General features: G+C 35.1%; 1 protein-coding gene across 8 annotated transcripts in view; it reads right to left on the bottom strand.

Moving 5' to 3' along the window:
* The window catches only part of LOC143448287 (focal adhesion kinase 1-like), a 62699-nt gene extending 42372 nt beyond the window's left edge, over window positions 1–20327 (bottom strand). The window contains exons 1-16 of one of the 8 annotated variants that reach the window (XM_076947950.1): window positions 19920–20327; window positions 19036–19110; window positions 16048–16140; window positions 14734–14815; window positions 12129–12656; window positions 11150–11247; window positions 10654–10869; window positions 10469–10580; window positions 10195–10303; window positions 9675–9855; window positions 9485–9555; window positions 8945–9089; window positions 2935–3025; window positions 997–1105; window positions 416–591; window positions 102–189 (exon numbers count right to left, since the gene is read on the bottom strand). In XM_076947950.1, coding sequence (XP_076804065.1) covers window positions 102–189; window positions 416–591; window positions 997–1105; window positions 2935–3025; window positions 8945–9089; window positions 9485–9555; window positions 9675–9855; window positions 10195–10303; window positions 10469–10580; window positions 10654–10869; window positions 11150–11247; window positions 12129–12656; window positions 14734–14815; window positions 16048–16140; window positions 19036–19110; window positions 19920–20250 — 2505 coding nt within the window. In that variant the 5' untranslated portion in view covers window positions 20251–20327. Of the gene's footprint in view, window positions 1–101; window positions 190–415; window positions 592–996; window positions 1106–2934; window positions 3026–8944; window positions 9090–9484; window positions 9556–9674; window positions 9856–10194; window positions 10304–10468; window positions 10581–10653; window positions 10870–11149; window positions 11248–12128; window positions 12657–14733; window positions 14816–16047; window positions 16141–19035; window positions 19111–19211; window positions 19243–19919 lie in introns of those variants that run through there. The other 7 variants (XM_076947952.1, XM_076947951.1, XM_076947953.1 and 4 more) reach the window with 7 other exon arrangements.
* Window positions 20328–21091: the final 764 nt, after the last annotated feature.

Raw genomic sequence — 21091 nt, 5'->3', positions numbered from 1 at the left:
GACACGAACAAGTCGTAACCGCGATGGCGCAACTGCAAGACTTACGTGATGATAATACTTATGTTTAACAAGTGAGCTACATCAGGTTGTTGGCATCTTACCTGCTCGTAATAGAAACTGAATGTAGCTCGGTCTCGGTCGTGGAGTTCCTGAAGGTTCTTTGGTAAATAACGGACTCTTAGTTCGTACCTGCAAACAACTTTCCTTGTTAAAGGCATGGGCTATTGAACTAGTGTCTGGTGAGTAGTTAACAGCAGGGCACGCGTTTGCTGGCGATTGATAAATAGACAGGAGAGAGGACATTGCTGGGGTCGCTTAATTTTTTGTGTAAGAATTTCCGGTTTCATTATGCAGTCAAATTGACTTCGATCATGCCAACATGCGAAAAATGTAGAAAGGCGCCAAAAATAACTACCTGCATTCATCCATTGGATGCTCGTTGTGATATTTTTCTTTCACCTCTTCCATAGTGAGGTTTGGATGCAGCCAGTAAACATCTCCACTTACTGCGTGGATCAAACGTAATCCGAACGAATTTTCGAAGAAAAGTCCGTCAGGGTGTATGCGACGTGTAACGGCACGGATTATGCCCTAAAATATACCACGATTAACTGTGTCGTACTCCATTCGCGTCTCTGACTAAGAAAAAATTCCGTTTTTAGGTGAATTACGGAAAAGAAAGTGGTGGAAAGACAAGTGAGTTAATTTAAATAATGTGGTCATGGTGAACAAAGCCACTGCATGCAATTTGCATAACTTGGACCAAGAAATTTAAATTTAAATTTTTATGATGTCATGTCATTCATGATGCATGATGAAAGCAAGACTCAAAAAACTGCTTTTTCTCAACTTGGTTTCTGTTTCAGTTTTATTGAATCAAAATATGGAAAATGAAGAAACTTGACGAAAAAAGGTCAGTTTGCAGAAGCAAAATCCACAATAATTAACTATACGAGGAAAACAGGCAGTTTGTCATTTCATCAACTATGCACTCACTTTGATATCAGTCGAATCCATGTACTTGACTGTGCTTAGTGACCCATTTGGTTGATGGACCTTAATTAGGCTTTTCTCCAACATAGATATGCTCTGAGGCTCAGATGGCCTGGAAAATATGAAGTTTAAATTGGTAAGTGGACTAATAACAAACAAGGCTTATTAAACCCAAACAAAATAAAAAATTCAGAATCAAGTTTGGTTTTATTTTCATAACTGCCATGTTGCATATAAATAACTAAACAAATAACATTCCTTATTATGATATACCATGGTTTTTGTTCAACGTAACTTTGGTCTAAGTCACAAAACGGTGTCTGAAACCATACATTATTGTTGTTGCTGCCTCTGGTGTAGAACGTTGAATTTTGTCTGCAGTAACTGGCTGTCATGGTATAAGACTAAACATAATTTACCAGAACAACAGAATAAATGACAGTACTAGAAAAAATAGCTCATTAAAAACTGTCTTTTTCAAAGAGTTTTGGAAAATTGCTTTCATCAATTGCTGGATCTGCTCCATTGTCCTACCTCTTAAACTAGTCAGGTATCTGACTCAAGACTTTCTTTCCTTGAAATACACATTTCACAATGACACAAATACAATACACCTTTCACAAATACCCCTATCACAATGGCAAAATTCATTCTGGTTGCGTCATTATTTCCAACAATAAGCGTTTCATGAATTTGGGGTTGTTGTGGTAGTTGTAATTTTTAGGATAGTGTTATATGAGATATTGTCATTTGTGTGGAAACTGAACTCTGGCAAAGTGCCCGATACCAACATGGCGTTAAATATTGAAATGCAACTAAACATACATTAAAAAGTCTAACTCCCTACACTTGCAATGCAGTATCAAAAACTCAAAACATTCCTCATAAAATTTTAGAGTAAGTCACTGCTGACAAGAATGCTGTTCTATTCAAAGGCCTTTCACACAATGCAGGTTAGTTCAACACCTGAGCAAAAGCCAAAAAAATTTTTTTAAATAAAAAATTGCCTGCCTGACACATCCTTCTTGTCTGCATAAATAGAAACAGAGCGGAACGCAAGGCGAGCTGCTACTACTTTCACACAAGTACGCCAAATAGCCGTCACTGCAGTTGGGAGAGCAGGAAGCCGTCAAACACAGTGCAACAGAATTTACTTTAGCATCATTCAAACGATGAACAAATATAGTACTATGAATGAATAAATGATAGGTCTTTGTCAAATGGAATCATGGTGGTAGATAAACCAAAGTTTGAATTGGACAATTTAGTTTTGTACTAGTACTGTATATCCAATTAATATTTCATAACAGCTTGGATTTGATGATATTAAAACAGTCGCATTGTCATAAAACCTGCTAAAAACTTTCAAGCTGGTTCATGAAACTAATCTAACGTTGTGTTTAACAAGTAAACTAGGAATTGTAAAACAACATTAGTGCATTGCAATCATTGTCGTCTGATTGTTGGTCACGTAACGTAATACATGTATTACATCATTTCTTTACTTACCAGAGAAGTTAGGAGAAAAGCTAAACCCAATATTGAAAGAGAATTTGAATAACAGTTCTTCTTTGCAGCATTCTAGCAATCTCGCTCTCAAATCTACACGTAGCAGTACAAGTACTGCTTCTACCATATGTTTTGAGGTTAAATCACCATTCTCACATTCAGCTTTAATGTTTCCAGAAATTAGGTCACTATTGCTCATGTTATTCATGACTAATTACTTTTGCATTGTAACTAACCCATTGTTGTGATGTAATGATTGAAACCTAATTCTGTCTGATAAAGTTGTCTGATGTGTAATGTCTAACTTCATGAACTGGCCATAATGCTCAATATCAACTTAAGCAGCTGAAATGACCAGACTCAATAAACATTTATACAATATACAATAGTGAGCACCACTAGCTAGTTTGCTAAATTGCGTCAATAACCAACCTGTTACGTTGAGGTAGAGGAGGATGGTCTGGCATTTTCTTTGATTCTTGTATTGGTCCACTCACCCAATTTGCGGTGTCTTCTTGGAAACCTAAAAGTTACAATAAAGTTAAGTGGCTATTAGCAATGACAATCATAGCTCATAAGCAGAGCAATTGCATTAATTTTAACTGATTATTCTATATTAACCATGAAAAGTGATTTTGTGAAAACAGTTGAAAAGTGTTAAGTGTTGAAAACAGTTAAACGGTGTTATGTGGATAGGTTGTAACAAAATGTTGTACAAACATGCAAGGAATAACCCAGATTAAATACCAGTAGGATTACCAAAAGGTAGGAAATATAGATTATACCATCTACCCATTACCTAACCGCCATTTGGCTTCATACATAAGCATGTGGTACATAATCATAGAATAAGGGTTCTATCATATCATCCAAAACACAATCTAATAAGGTATCTGACAAATCTAATAACCACTGACACATAACCCATGAAATCTAATAATACGGTGCTATTTTACCTGCTAGTCAAGCAAATTAAAAGTACTTTAAACTGAGAAAGTTAACAATGTATTAAAGGTACAATGTACAATGTTATTAATGTATTTATTGTACGAAGGCTTTATTCTGTAGGATAACCATGCAGTGAAAGCTGACCAAAACACCACCTATTGAGCAACAATATTACGAACTACTGAAATGCCAATATTGAATGGCAATGGATTTTGCTGTGACATGCTACGTCCATCCATTATGCTAGAAGAGTGACACTTACTCCAAAGGCCTTTTAAACAACATATTTTAGACAGACCATATACAAAAAGTTTTACAAAGTAATTCCAACTGAGTTCAACTTCACGTAACTAGGACAAGGTTTATAACCACACTGAACGATCAATAAATTCCCAAGTAAATGGCTAACCATGTAACTCGAACATGACCATAACCTGTGTATACCAATTACCTTAAATTACAACAAACCTTGAGAAACTGTCCTAGTGATACATTTATTTAATAGACTCTTCCAAACCATACCCTGATGCTACGTCATTTGAAGATAATCTCAACAAATTCTTTGTGAAGTAAACTACATGCCTCACATACCACTGTATTCACTTGACTTTATTTTACATCAGAAAAACGAGCAACTGAACGATGTAGCAAAAGTGGAAGGTAGGCTGTGTTTGACTATCTAATGTCAATAAAAATGGTTATAGTCCGCAGGTTCAATGGCCTGAATGGCGTCGTTAGTTGGGCAAACAAACCTACCAGAGCAGAGAGAAAACACGTACCAGGTGGATGGACTACACGAGTTCTTGGTGAAAAAAGAGTCGATGTGTCACTGGTGCTCTTTGATAATCTTCTCCTGGGTCCAATTGTCGCGTATGAAGGTGATACATCAACATCACTTGATGAAGATCTTCTGACGCGATTATTAAAAATAGAGTCCTTCAAACTGGACGCTTTTAAAGGCTTTAGTGTGCTCATCCTGAGCTAGAATCTTTGCTTACACAAACAGCAAATATTCTCAAGATTTAAATCTATGGAGTGACAGAATAACGCTTCTTGGATGCAGATGAACTATCAACATCCACAAAAACTGGGGACGTAAGCCATGACTTCTGTTAAATCCTGACTGAAAAACCTGTTATAGATAACATAACTTCACCAAACGTTTGGGCTGGCTGAAATCTCTTAATTAATGGAAACCAAAACAATAACCTAACAAGCATGAATCATAAGCTTGGTGAACTGAAGCATAAATCATAACACCATGGAATATCATCACACAGTCAGCAGCACCGATGCAAAGTTTCCTTTGAAATTAGTACACTGCTTTTGGTATCGCTACAGGAAGACTGTGTTTATGCCTTGCAGCATGACATGACGTAAAACTTAGTACGTTCAATGACCAGCGCTGTAGTCTTAACTCACAGATTTCCACACTTCTCAAACTGCCCTGACACCGTATACATATGTTGCTACTGCTAGACTTAATACTAACGATCTTACTTTGTGCTGGATTTTTGTGTTACAAGTGCTTATAAAACGAACTTATTATATTTGCTGATAATTGTCATCAATGATTTGGTAAAAGCTAAACGTATGTCAAAACTACTTGGTATATAATTCCATTGTCTGCTCACATTCATACCTAACAATTTACTTGCTATGTCAACATATCAAAGAAAGTTCAAAAAGTTTTCAAAAGTGTCGTTTAGTGCTGATGGATTGGAAATATTGCCATTTTCTCCATTGGGCAGGAAATTGTCGTCAGTCAGTTGCACGTTTACATGTGACCTTTTCCACTGTCTGCTGCACATGCCGCCAATAGATAACAATCAGGTTGGTGAAACGGAATTATTTTTGGCCTTACTAAATTTTTCACACCAACGGAATTACATCGATGTTGCTTCCATAAATAATGCTGTAGCAATTTCATCGTGTTTTAGTTTTTGCATCAAATGCCAAAGAATCACAAGTGAATAAAATAACAATGAGATGAAAAAACCTACTTCTATAACGTGTATTTATAGCCAGATCCATATACATTAATATAACTTAGGCACCAGGATGTTATCATGGTTGCAAGCAAACAGAGTGATCATTTGCTTCCGTTGAATTTTTTGTTCAGTCTTGTGGGGACACAAGGTACATACCTCCCCATAAGTCCTTCTTCTCGGACACTTTCCGTTTGATACGAAACGAACTCGCATGGGATCGTCTCGGTGCGCGGTCGAGGGCCAACATCAGCATTTAAGCGTTAAACAATTCATTCAAAAAGTAACAAGATTTTCAATGGAACCAATATTGCTCTGAGCTTGTTTGTAAATCAAATTATGACATTTCCAATTGCAGTTGCCAAGATACACAGTCAAACCCTGGCAACAAGTTCTCTATTTTTATTCACTTAAGAGCCATACATTTAAATTTCTGTCACAAAAAAAGATATTAATTGATGTATGCAATTGTGCTTTTTTACTTTTTATCCAAGATAGGCTGAACTGACCTCTTGAGAACATGGAAACACGCACATTTACCTGTTTACTGTATTTACCCAACAATGTAGTCTTGGCAGAGGGCACTAAAACCAAGCCAAAAAGTTTGCAATGCGGTTAAAGATCGTAGTAGAAAAGGAAGTAATACTTGTGTGACACTATCTTAAACTGGATTTCTACAGGGGCCTATTAGGGAAGAAATGAAACCAGACTTTTTCGTAACATTGACTTCACTCATGTAACTTTAAATGACTGAGCCTTACACTATTATTAATAACTCTACTTCTAAGACAAGACGGTATCTGATTCTAATAAACTAGTTAAAAAGGTATTAATACAAACATTCTAAACCCAGAAAATCGCTGTATTCACATGTGTCTGACAGTGTAAGTCTTTTCATGTCAATAAATGTTACCATTTGCAGACTTTAATTGAATTCACTTCTTCACGATTAAACAAAAGTTTTAATTAGTAACAGTCATGCACAGCGAACCACGCAATTGTCATTTTGTCACTACAATACGTGGAGTGTCATATCTTCATGCTTCGATGGTTTCATGTTTTGCAAACTAATACATGGCTCTCGACGCAATAATTAGAGAAAGTCTATTTACTTTTCTTCGTTCCGTTAATACCAACTTCCTGTCCGAGAACCTGTAACTTTCTCCATATAAACAGCCGCTGAATCTCCCGAATTTTAACCCAACTGTATTTCCAAGTTTAAGACTGTATGAATAAGAAAGTTAAGTTGTCCAAAACCAGTGAACTACTTTCATTTTGAGGTATTACATGGCTCAGTTCCATTAAATTGTAAGGTAAGCTTTATTCTAACTGATATCGGATAAGAGATTACAGTTCAATGCCTGACCTCAACAGACAGTATTTCAACACTTCTGTGAAAATGGTTCAATGAGCGTAAAATTAAACACAAAAAGAACTTGGGTGTTCTCTGCCTGAAGTTGTATGCGAGCTTGCACTGATACAAGCTTGTATTTATGTTGTAGGAGTAGCTTGTCTTACTTGTACTGCTGATAAGGGAACTAGCCTATTAGTGGAAAACGAAATCGCCACAATAAACGCAGTATCACAGAGCTTTTTCTCTTCTTAAGCTGCCTTTACAATTAAAACAACACTGATGTGCTTCCAATATGAGAACCTCAGTACAACAATATTAGATACTGTGCAGTTTCATGAGAAATTAAGTACAAAATTCATTTGGGTAGAAACCAATACATTAACAAAGTTGAGCTTTAGGTTAAGTGGAAAATGTCGAGAACGTATGTATGCATAATGTATGTAAACAGTATCATGCATTCATGCTTCTGACAAATGAGAGACTGTTTATGACATAAATATTTCAATGTGTTTGTATTAAAACTGGGCTAATAAACATATTTTACTGCATCAAAAGCAAGCAAATCTGGAGTGAAATCATAGTCATAAAACACGGTTCTTAATCCTGCCTCACAGTGACACAATTGAAATATGTTTAACTGCTCTTTATATCGGCCTGCAAATTTTAATGTTTGAGTAAAATTTTTAAATTTCTGTCAAATATATATTTTAAATCTCAATTTCTATCCTCGCCCCTGGGCCTGTTTGATGCTGTTGTTAAACTTTGATAAAAGACCCATTGTAGGTCGTCAACTAAACTGAATTAAATTTGATAATTTTGGTGTGTTGCAATAACTTTGTCAAACATAACATTTACTGGAACAACACCGTTTAAAAATGCATACAGTTAAAATCAGATCCCATGATTAAAAAATACATGAAAAATGTACTTATGTTAGCTTGATACCAATCTGATGGAACAAAATACTGTAATACAAATTATTTACAAGAACATGTTCCACTGTCGTTAAACTTCTTAATTCGTTTATGCATTTACATAATTGTAGTTTTAATGCATTTTCAACATATCTAATTCTCCACAAGCACCTTACACCTTGTAAGCAGTAAGCTTTCTTATTAAATCTACTCAGTTCCTGCTAATAGACTGTAGAGCTTCTGTATCCATCAGGGCTTTGTAATGTGTAAGTGTAATATCTGGCACAAATCAAAAGCCATAGAAAAACCTAAATTATGTTTTTCTCAAACCCCAGGGGGGAAGTTTATTTCACTACAAAGGTTTTCCTCGAGTTTCTAACGCCAAGAAAAAATCAAACCAAAGCAAATGAGAAAAGTTCTTTTAAATGTAGGGATGAACCGCAACCAGATGACCGAACATTTCTATCCAATTGGGAGTTAATGTGACAAGATTGTTTAAGGAACTCTTGGCCTCACACTTTACACATACGTGCTACTATGTTAATCAAACACATACGTACTGTAAAGAAGGGTAATTACTACTTGACAATAAATATTTTCCTTGTAATTTTACGAAGTTCAACAAGTGGACGTCTCACTAAACCATTTTACATTATGTAAGCTACTTATAAACAAGTTTTATACTTGTAAAAAGTGAAACCGTCAAAAAACAAGTATGCTTAATAAACAAAACCAGGTAAAACCGCTACAACAGCTAAATACCCAACAAAATAAGAAATAATGACTTTAACCGAAGTCTAAAAAATGTGTGGAACGTTTGTTGTAAATGTACTTTTTGGCAACAATAGCACAAAACCACCTTGTGACAAATCCTTGATAAAAATATGACCACAAGATGATGCAGCAAGTACAATGGTTGGAAATTTTCATGAGAGTAATGCCTAAAACTATACACAACTACACCACATAAGTTTGGACCACAAACATGAAGGGAGGTAATCTGTATAAAGGGTTTTCTGCTTTTTTATGCATCATTATGTTCCAGTAATAAATGTAATTTTGTAATTAAAGGCGAAAAAACTGCCGAAGTAGACCACCTTTAATTATCATGTACCAATAGAAATCCTATTTTACAATCTGTATGCATCAAAATCAGCTGAGTTAGAATGAAATCACAGCTGTTAATAAAACAAGCCATTTACGGTTATTTTGCGGATTATAATACATCGACAAATCACCTTTTTTATGCTGTTGTTTACTTGAAACGGAATAAAGTGGATCTGGATTATTTCTTCGCGATCTTGGTGGAGTGCTGACCCTTTTACGAGCTTGTGTGGCTAATTCAAGGTCGTAGCGTTCGCTTTGAATTCGCCTGAGAGAGTCCTTTGTAAAGCAAACTGTATAATTACCACTCAACAAATGACACTGAAAGTCGTACCAATCGATCATGAGTGGAAGTTATAATGATCAATGATATATATCCATATGATTGCTAACCTACAGAAAAACTTCCAACAAAATTTGTAACGCCAAAATGAATGCCAATTTTAATAAGGTCCTTTTTGCACAAACTAATATTTAATCAACACTTTGTATAAATTTTCATAAAGAATTACATGAAAAAAAGATGTTTAAAAAGTTTTCCTTTATAACAGGTTATGGTTAAAGTAATGTTAAGTAACAGATTAAAGCCAGTAGCAAAGTCCAGTAAATTAAGCTAAATACAGTAACTCTTGAAATCCTCTCAGAAAATAAGTGCACTTAAATGTTTTATTTACCGAATTACGTTGTGCGCTCGGCGACCTTTCTCTATTGTTAACACTGTGGATACGTTGAACTTTACGAGATTCTAAAAACAAAACAAAGCAGTATGTTCCATCTTAATAAAAATGAATTTAGCAGTAACAACGACATGTTATGACTTGTAGAATTTAAAATATGTATAACACTTTTAATAAACACACAAACCTGGTGTTAGTGGAGTAGCTGGGTGTACCAATATCGGCGGGTGCGAGCTCGTTTCCTGGTCCTTCTCTTTATGACCTATTTGAAATCTTCGCCGGATTGAGCGACCAAAACCCTTGTCTTTTGCTTTTTCTACCTGGACCTGCTTTGCCAGTTTATCGGCTTCTTCCGCTTCTTTCTTGGTCTGCATTAGAATAAACGACATCTTTAAATTGGCCTGATTTGTAAAGAGCATCTGACAAGAGTTTACGAGCAACTATGCAGTGCACACAAAGCCAAGCAGCTTTTGACTCTTCTCAAGTTGCACTTGACCCTTACAAAACATTCACCCAGAAAGTACTGTAGATTACAACACTTCTACAATTCACTTCACCATTTTTTTAAATAATGGTGCAGTTATTTCTAATCATGCGTGAATTAATCACTAGTTACAAAGGTTTTAAAAATCTTTAACTTATCAATCTTATAATGTTTACAGCCAGTTATGATGTATTGATGCTCATTTGTTAATAACTTAACAGACCTCTTCGTAAGATTGAAAAAACTTCTCCTGGAGTTTCTTCACGTTTTCTGATTCCGATCCGTGAGCGTCCAACTCGTCAATTAAATCTATACCTCCCTCCTCTTCGTCACTAAACAGCACATATACATGAGAGAGACAAATTACATGGAGGATGCGAGAAGTACCTCAACACTCAGGCTCTACTTTATAATACGTTCATTGCACAGCCAAGACATGATGTGCATAATGGCAAACACTTGGCACAAAAAAACGACTTTCCTTAGATTTGGTTTACCTGATAGGTATAAAGCCAGTCTCTATTGAATCAACAGGAGTATAATAAAAATACCCTGGGTCCTTCTTTTCATCTGCTTCTGACAAAGGAAAACTGCCAGATCGTGGTCGTTCTATAATAACAATCAAAAAATTCATGTACAACGACACACAAATGCAGAGATCAAAGTTGTGGTTGAGCCTCACCGTCAGCTGCAGACAAAGACTCTGGAGGAACACTCTTGGCACGATCTCTGTCGTCGATAAAAAGATATGATCTGTCAAAATCTCCAGGAAGAGAATATGGGTCTTCTGGTGTTAAAGGTTCATCGATTGAACTCTGTCCTGACGATGATGTTCTTTGTTTATTTACCCTTGTGTACAGCGGCTTCCGTTCTCCTTGAGGAGAATAACGTTGGATGGCTGAAAAGTAAAAGAAATCACCATTATTACTTATTGTTTTACACCAATAAAAATGCATTGCAAAGTCAAAGAAAATATTATTATTTCTTTTTGTATCTTTCTTTCGTTTAGTTTACAACACAATCTAATGATTGTACGTAAAAATTTCTCCTTTAAATGATATGCAAATTGTTTCAGAAAGTAAAGTATAGTGCTGATTACGAAAGCACAAAGTACAGAGCTTCTAACATGTTTTTAAGAATTATGAACACAATGATGTCAACTTTTTCCAAAGTCTTACCAGGTGGCTTTTCTGATCGAGTCCGTCGAAGATTTGAACTTCTATTTTGGCCGAGATTGGGTGATGAAGGACTGTTGTGCAGCTTGGACCCTTGATTACTGTTGATACGGTTAAAATAAAGTTAAACTTTTGCAAATTTGTATAAGATTACAGAAACTTCCCGACAGACGAATGACTTGTGTTCCAAGTGATTGTTTACATGTAAAAATTTTCTGCCGAAAATAAATTTTATGTTGTGAGAGCAGTACGGCACAGTTGTCTTGAGGGTGATACACTTGTTCTGTTTTAACTCGAAAAACACGAAATCAAAAACAGTTTAATAATGTCCAAGTTTCGAGATATCAATGATGACCATTAGGCCAAACTTTGTCATGGAAGACTCGACATGTAAAACATGGACACGAAACTTTTGATTTCTTTACCTTGCGCAATGCCTCTTTCTTGTGAGGATGCAAAACATTCATTTAAAAAAATCATTTTACAAATGCAACAAATGTTTACAAATGCGGTGCATGTTGTTCATATAGTGTCTATGTATGTATTGGAAGTTTGCAAGTCTGGAAGAGCCTGTACATAGAAAGCAGAAAAACAGGTGAATATTTAACAAGCAAAGGTGACCATGCGTCATGCAAAATCAAGTAATGAAGTGTTTAGTGCATGCGTGCAAGATAGCTCTAAGATTTAACGTCAACCACCAACAGCAGTGAATATCGATACAGTGAAAAAACGCAACACACTCACATAACATTCCAAATAATCGGGGTGCACGTGAAAACAAAAAAGTAACAGCCAGCAGTATCAGTAATTAAATTTTCACTGTAATTTTAAATAATAAAATAACAATTCAACGGTAATCATAGATCACAAAAAACATATAAAATTAAACGTTGTTAGGTGAAAGTAATATTATGCATGGCATAGTTACAAACAATTGCGTATATAACGAATCTCATGATTTGTAAGAGTCTTACAAATTCACCTTGGTTGTAAAAATGACTTTGATCTTGACACACCAGAGTTGTTTTTCAAACCTTGGTGCACTGTGTTAGAGAAGTCAGCATGCGTCGCAGCACCGGAATACTGTGTTTCTTGAAGCGTTTCAATGCTTTCGTTTTTCAACCGAAAGATTGGCTGCGATAGTGCATCTGCAGAAACTGACCTTCGGTGACTTGGTGATGGTGGAGGCCGTCGTAAATGAGGATTGCCAGGTTGAAAAGTCGGCGGAGTATTGAGACGAGGTCTTGACGAGTGGTTCGGTCTGGAAGTTGACAATTCACTTGGTTGAGTATTTGTCACACTGCAAGAGACGTTAGTTTCAACGGAATGTGACAAACTGTCAGGCTCATTCCAATCAGAAGATTCCAACAAACAATTTTTGTCATTGACGAATATGCCAATACGACTATAGATATGTGGAGCGCGATTATGGCGTTGTGGGCTTAGGGAACGCCTAAATCTAGTCTTTTTCTGTGTTTCACGATGTTCTGTTAGTTGATTGAGGATTCTACTGTTAGTAGTCAGCCAACAAAAAAATTTTGATGGTGATGTCATCAATTCACATTTCCATTGATGATGAAATCAGGAGATGAATATGAAACAAAAACCATGCAAAATTATAAACACACTCAACAGGCCGAAAAAATACAACATTGTAGAATAATTACCAAAGGTAGGTAAAGTAATTAAGTGACACAAACTAGTAACATATACAATCATTCACAAATTCTGAAGCTCAAAAAACAAACTTGAAATCAAAGGGGTTTGCAAGCTATAGAATAACAACAAAATGACATCAATAAGTAAATGACATGGGCTACAAAGTGCCCAGCTTTTCAACATCAACTTTTACAGACTACAGTAGCCCACAACCAGCCACGCAATGAATATATAGGTTGTTTTGTAATATCACTCCTGGATCTTAGTCATATATCGTAATGAAATCATGAGTATATATATGGCAAGTGTGTAAAATCGATTCAGATGGGTGTCCACTTATGATGTAAAAGCCATTAAATATATTATACTAGTAGAAAACCAGTTTCATTGAATATTAACCAATTAAGCTTATTTTTTTCACACATGAGTGATAGAATTGGTGTTTATAGCATAAACTTCATTTGACTCAAGCACACACAAACTGATACTGTTTGTAACTAGCACCAGTCACCGGAAACTAAAGACCATGTCTTATTCCTAGCAAACAAGCTGTCCACTGGTCTGTTATATAAGCTTCCAAACTAAGATTGATTATTATGCATCAGCTGCTAACCCTGAACGGGAAAAGCTGTTTCATTTACATGTATTTATATTTATGTGTCAACATGTGTATTATATGCCATGTACTGGAAACTCATGCAATCGCCAAACAACACAAGTTAAACACTTGTCATTATGATGTCACTATGCAGTAAGAAAATTTAGCCAGAGAGTCAGTTGCCAGGTTACAATCATTGCATCCACCTTTTGGCCTCTTAAAACTCTCACAAATGACAAAACACATGCAGGCCCTTCAGAAAAACTGATAACACAACCAATCACTGAAATTGAGCTAGTTTCAAGTATGCAAATTCAACTTAAATTGTGAGAATAAAATGTTCCAACCGCCTAAAAGGTCCTAGAATCCTATATATTAATACCTAAAAACCTTATTAATGTGTGAACTAAGGATAACTTTTTCTCACAGTTCCACCATAGGACTACTTCTATGTGCACAATGCGCTCAGCTATTGCTGCACTTAATAGGGGACATCAATCAACAGTTAAGATGTGCTAAACTAAAAAATATTTGGATGCGTGATGGTCGAATTTGTATGATTTGTTTTATTTTAGATCGAAATAATTAACAAGCATGAAAAATATGTTTCGATTTAGGCAACATTGATTAAGATTTAAGACAAAAATAAATCAGGTTTCTTAACAGCATTTTTTCTGTATTGAACCATGTTTACGACCAATCATACAACTTAAAACTTTTAAGCTTTGCTATTTTTTCTTACTTGACAGAAAATAAAGGATTTATCTCTCTCTCCCTGTAACTCTCTGTAAATTTGTATATATTTGAGCAAAAAACTAAAACAGCCAATATTTCAATATAATAAACGGATTCATTTTTGTTTCAGCATACCCTTAATCACACTAGCCAGATAGTGCACCAACACAAATTTTTATGTTCAAATTTCTAAAATTTTCAGCCTTACGATTTGAAATGTTTTCATAAAAATAAGTTCTTGTTTTTTCATCATTCTTCAAACTAATAAATCCATTCATTATCCAATACCTTTTGAAAAGTTTTGTATTGTGTGTGTAGTTATATACCTTCTCATTGTTCTTAATATTTGCACTTGTTCAGCATAGACGGCAATCGGTGTCATAAACTTTACATGTACATGCAAACACAGTAAACATTCTTCCTATCAATACCAATCAAACTACCTCAAATCACCAAAAATATATTAAAACTAAGAATAAAAATTAAACCGAGACAAACCATCTCCAAATCTCTACAACAAGCACATAAACACATATCAATTTCCAAACAAAGAAAAATATGTTATATAACAACACCAGGAAGTGCAGCAACTTACATTCCAGGAGCAGCTGGTGATGATTCCCTCCTCTCGTAAAAAGAACGTGGCCGTGATGCGCCACATTCACTGATACCTCGCCCTGCCATTGTTTATTGTCATTAAACATATGTTTTTATCATTTATGATAGCAGAGATATTCGTCTGGTATGACTTGTAACTAAAACAAAACGTTACCGGTATACTGTACTTAGCTCTAATCCTAGTTGTAACTACTTACATATGCCAAATAATTTACATCATTTGCGTTACTGCAATTTTCTATGATTCACGCCGTTACATCAGACATTAATCATAACTTGCAGTATTTAGATTTTAAAATAGTCGTAATTTTAAACAAAACCTTCACACGACTGTGAAGGTTTAAATGGAAAGGAATTATAACGCATCATGATGATATGTGATGCATTAACCGAAGCTTAAAAACATGTAAACACAGGGTAACGTTGTTGGGTAATGCTGATTAGAGTAAGCATAAGTTTTACCAGCAGAACACAATTATCATGAAATGTATCAACAAACAGCATAAAGGCAAGTTAAAAATGATTAAGGTTTATAACTGCAAATGTTGTAATTTAAAGAACCATGTAAGCCAGTTAGTTAATTAATATGTTAGCAATGGTATAGCAGAATACTTGTCCTCTGAAAAACAATAAATACAACAACCAGGATGACGTACATAAGTACAGTGCTTTTTTTAAGGTGTTTTGGGGGACCGAAACGGTCCCCCAAATTTCTCCAGCGGTTTCCCAAAATTTGGGAATAATAAATAAATAATTCGTTTAAGCAAATATGGCTATTTTTTGATATTTAAATGAAACACTTGCGGTCTCTTAAAACTACTTAGCGGTCACCCAAACCAAACCTTAAATAAAACCCTGCATAAGTACATATATAAACAGAGCATACAGTTAATGATTACGCATTCTTGTAGAGAACTGACAGGTGAAAGTGAGTATTCACCAACCATTATTGCAATCATCCATGTTAGGTATTAGTAGTTTTGTGCATTTGTGAATAAGCAAAATGAATGTTAAAGCTTTTGCACAGACGACTATGTTGATTTTTTTTAATGCAAATTAAAGTAGGCTATTGGCTATTTGAAGTAGGCTAAATGATGTACAATATATGAAAATTCAGTACTGTAGTTATTAAAATTAAACAAATATATACCAATAAAAATCACCAGGGTGTATGGGTATGTAAAATGTAAACAAGTTAAAATTAACAATATCAAACATATTAAAAATTTGAAATATATTATATAACGTACATGTAATTGACTAATTGGTAAAATTGCCATTCTAAACAAACCTCTCTCTATGAATTCTGTTTCCAGTGGTTCTTCTTCTAAATCTGGAGGCAATTCTTGACTTTGAAGATTTCTTATTTTACAGCGTTTTACACCTAAAAGTTATATAAGTACAACTTTTGAACATGAATTTTTGATCAATTTCTCAATTAGAAAAACATTAACTAGCCGCATGTATTAAACCAAAACAAAATCAAATAGTTTTTAACATACTATATACAAGATAAGGAGAAAAGATGCTAGAAAAAAATTAGTATATAGATTTTATTTATTTTAGGTAATATTGAATTTAGTGTGAAAGCAGACGCAATGGACTTGAATTAGTAAGCAATAAATTAACATTTTAAAGTGAGGTTCACATTTTAAATATATAGATTACTAGAACACTGTGAATAAGAAAAAATTACAGAAGTTTAAGTGAAAGGGTAAAATATTACTTTAAGATAGTATATAATAAAAAAGAGAAGTCATTTAGGTATTTCAACTGTCCCCGAATTTAACTGACTTATAAACATCCTTGTAATGATTGTAATGATGATGTAATGATTGTAATGATCCTTCTAAAATTTATCTTCATTAAACGAGTTGGATATACAAAAGAATTTATGCCACTTGGAATTTAGTATGTGATAATGTACCTTTATTTGCAATGCTGTTGTTATGCTATTTAAAGCAGATTGCATAGCCTCTGATACGTCACAATTGAGTTCTTCAAAAGGAAGTGCTCAAAAATACACAAACTTTAAACACAAATGCTTGATTTAAGATAAGTGATAATACAGAGTTAACATGGTTACGTGCCAACTAATCAGGATTAAACATTAAAATGAAAATATACAGCCTGGTCCGAATATACAAAATGTTTTGCTAGCGAAATAGACTGCCCACACAACAGATTAATCAGCTGTTCATTTTAATCGAAACATTTTCAACAAAAATCAAAACTCAGTGCATACACACTTTGGAACACATCCCAAAGATGTTGATTTTAAGATTAATTTACCGCAGGCTACAGTGACTGCATGAAACAGCTGATAAAAATTAACCAATTCCATAATGAAATAGATGCCCTTCAAGTTAACTAAGATTAATCAAAATTCTAAAAAAAATGACCCAATAAAATTATGTATAAAATTATTATATATATAATTATTATAATAAAATTATGTATTAAAATTATTATAAATATTATGTATATATGTGTATAAATTATTATATTGTTTCGAAAAATATGAATTTAACCTTAAGAGTGCCCAACTATATCCTGTTTCTAATAAAATTATGGTGTCGGTTTTATTCAAACAACCATACTTGCTATTGTTTGTAACTGACCTATATTGTGTGATATTTATAGCTCAACATTTCTTGGTAACAATAAAATAACGTATTCAGAATTAAGTGTTTTAGTGTTAGCAACTAAATATATAATGCATTGGCGCATATAACATGTTGTTCAATGTAAACTCAACCCAGGTGTTAACCACTCAGTCGTAACCCAAAACTAAGCCGTGGAGTGATTTTGATGGGATAATTAACAATAACATTCATAATATTAAGATTTCTAATTAATATTTCAAGAGTTACATTTAAACAACTTTTATAACAAACTTTGGTGTGGAGCTACAGCTTATTCTTTCTTAAGTTTTTATCCAGTTATTATAGTGTTGTATATTCTAGTGTCCAGTTATTATAGTATTATGTGTTGAAATTGGCGCATTACATTTATTCGCTTATTGGGTGTCTCTTATAATATTAGCACCATTGCATATGAAGACCTAAATGAGAAAGAGATAGGAAATAATATCAAAGTTTTTGCAGAATAATTCCTCAGTAGTCAGTCTTTGCAGATAGCAGAATTATAGTGTAGGATACTTGGCATATTAATCCAGTCCAATTTGATGAAAGCAAACTTTTAACAGGTCCAGTTGCCAGACCTACACATACAATCGCCAGGTATCTGCATCAAGCAAGTAGAAACTTTCTGGCAGACAATGTCTGCTAGCTAGATAAAAATGGCATTCCAGGTGGGTTACACCGAAAATCTTCAGCGTGATTGACAGTTAAGCAGCATAAACTCAGTTTGACCTCGGCACGGCACGAAGCAAATACACATATTGGAGGATCCATGGCAACTGGATGGCAAAGTGTCTGCTTTTTTGTAGATTGCAATTGGCATAATGTACAGTACATGTATTCATTCATTCTTGTGTGCCAAAGTGACCTTCGGCAAATGCATCCTGGTACAATTGGAAAGAATGGCAGTTTTTGACGAAAAAAATTGTGCGAGCGCAGACGTAAAATTTTTTTGATTTTTTTGTTTTATACTAACGTGAACATGTAATACCATAAGGTTCCACAAGAACATTGGTGAGTCTCATGCAAGCATGTACCACACTTTCACCCACAGACAGGTATACAACCAGGCCAGCAACCATTATGGAGTTCAGCTGACATTTTAGACTAAGATACAACAAGTCCAACTGGTGTAAGTACAACATTTTTCGGTTGCAAATATACAAATTTTGGCGTGACGACATGCACTGAAGCCTCAATTCCTTGTATATTTTTTATAAATTGGGCATTCAAGCAGCCAGTTTTTCCGGTCTAGTGGAGAAGTGTGCAACTAAATGACGTCACAACTTGAGCAGTTGAGGTCTAGTATACAAATGCCTTCTGTGGTTGTGCACCTCTGCACTAGACCTAGTTTTTCTTGGTTTATTTTGAAATAATTGGTGTTAAGATAAAACAGTTCGGCAAGAACTTTGATGAACCTCATGCCTGCAAATGCCGGGGCTAGTATACAATTTCACAACCAGATGACGTCACAATTCCAGAAGCTGGGGTATAGTATACAAAGGCATCCTGTGGTTGCGCACTTGTATGCTAGACCTGACCCCAAGTGTCACACTTCCCACTATGGGCCACCGGCAATTGTGATAATCGCACCAGCAATTTAAATAAACATAAAAACTTTGAAGACTTGAACAAACCTGGAGCGTTCGCACTATCTTGCTTAACTTCTTTCAGCCATTGAAAAAGTGCATCAACAGTAAACCACAGTGTCTCTAAAAATAAAATCTTTGCATTACCACCAATAACAGCATACTTTATGGTAACATACAAGAAATGAAAGATTGAGGCAATGCTGTTTACTACCGATAGTTACTTAAAGGTCGGATCATCCCAACCACAATCCGCCCACCCTAGCCTACTTAACCTGAGCAGAATTTATTTGAACCACAGCCCAATAAACTAAACCTGTACAGTAGGTACAGTTCATTTTCCCTTTGCTCTTGGTACCTAGCGTATCAATACTAAATCTTGAAAATGCTAACATTATGCTATTCATTCCCGTGGTTTTAAGCAACTAGTAATATTTTTTGCCAGTTTTAAAGATACGACTAATTAATCAGCCTGTTGTCTTTCTCAATTTAAAGTGGGATAAAAGCAGACCGAAGCCTAACCTTCAGTCCCAAATACAGGACACAATAGGATCAGGACGACGACCGCCTTAGAGAACTCGCTCAAGGGTGAGTGACGGTAAACTCCGGTAGCTACCGGACCACGATAGAGTTACATACTTACATTACATATTATTTATTAAATCTAACTGCAAACATCTGGTATGAATTGCCGGAAGGTGTAATAAAACTATTAAGTTTATCCGGTGAATTATGAATTCAACAAATGGGCGTACAATGAAAGCTACATGTGTTGCAATCAAAGCAAATGATAACCCTGAGTAAATTGGTACCTAGTGATTAAAAAAGAAACTAAAAAAACAGTTGGAAAATTACTTATTACAAAAACATATCAACTACATACTTTATAACTGTAAGATAAAGCCGTATGTTTCCAACATAATAGATCTTACCTCCAGCGATGATTGCGTTGGTTGGAATAGGGGAACTCCCTTCCGATAATATGGCACCATTAGAATATCTCTGGCTTGTGGGTCTATGCGCCTCTAGACCTTTTTGCCGTCGTATTACAGTATCTTTTCGATTTTCAGCCATGGGAATGCCCACTTCTGTATCTGAATAGCTTCCACTAAAATCAGATTCTTGCCTAAGCAGTTCTTCATGGCTGCTTTTCTCATCTGGGCCCTCGGAAGACGTCGAGTCTTGACTAGGAGTTTTGAAAAGTCGGCTGGACCGCTTTTCCTTTTTGCGTTTGGTTGATGCGCCATGTTTAAACTTAAGCATGTTTAAGCCATAAACCAACTCTGCATGTTTATTATGTAATTCCGATATTGTGGTAAATGGCGACCTATGCTGTTACCTATTCTGCGGTTAAAGGAGCAGTTTATTAAAATGCCACAATAAAAACATTATGAAAATGACTGGTAATGAAGACTTGGAAAACACGGGTATGAAATATTTTACTGGTTGCAGCCATTTCATTTATAATTACTTAATAAAGTAGGCCTACAATAACCAATGGAGTAAAAGTTACCCAACTAAAGGTGAATTTAATTTTGTCAGAAATATTTCCGAAAATGAAGCAAAGCAACTCCACTACTTTGTTGTTATTGAATATAAACAGTTCATTGAAGCGGTAAAGTCGGGTTAAGGTCGGATTAACGCAGTGGCAAGTGTGGCACCTGCCAGGCTTCGCACTTTGAAGGGTCCCCCGCAAGTAAATTGCAAGTTTAATTCAGCTGAGAAACTGTTTTCATTTTACGATATTAATTCCCGTATCCAGGCTACTTCTAAAATTTATAACATTTCTTTGAAAACTTTACAAGTATAGAAATTGGTTGAACTGGTGTTTGTTAATTTTTAAAACAGCTCTCAAATGAATAGGCCTACTTGAAACTGATAACTTGAGGCGGGCCACGCAGTTAGTTAAACCGACCTTGGGTAAGGTAGGTCACGGTACATCTTTGAAATATTATGTCATTACTGGCAGTCGATTGTTTTATCCTACTTTGGCAAGGCCGTGTGTTGTTCAGTTTTGGGTTTCTGAAGTTCGTGTTAAGGCCTCGATCAAACAAATGCAAATTTATCTGATAACAGCGGGGACTGCGCGACAAATTATTATTAT

The sequence above is a fragment of the Clavelina lepadiformis genome, chromosome 3 (assembly GCF_947623445.1).
Source record: "Clavelina lepadiformis chromosome 3, kaClaLepa1.1, whole genome shotgun sequence".
NCBI lineage: Eukaryota > Metazoa > Chordata > Ascidiacea > Aplousobranchia > Clavelinidae > Clavelina > Clavelina lepadiformis.
The sequence above is the reverse complement of the archived record's forward strand: the minus strand, read 5'-3'. Positions and strand labels throughout refer to the sequence as shown.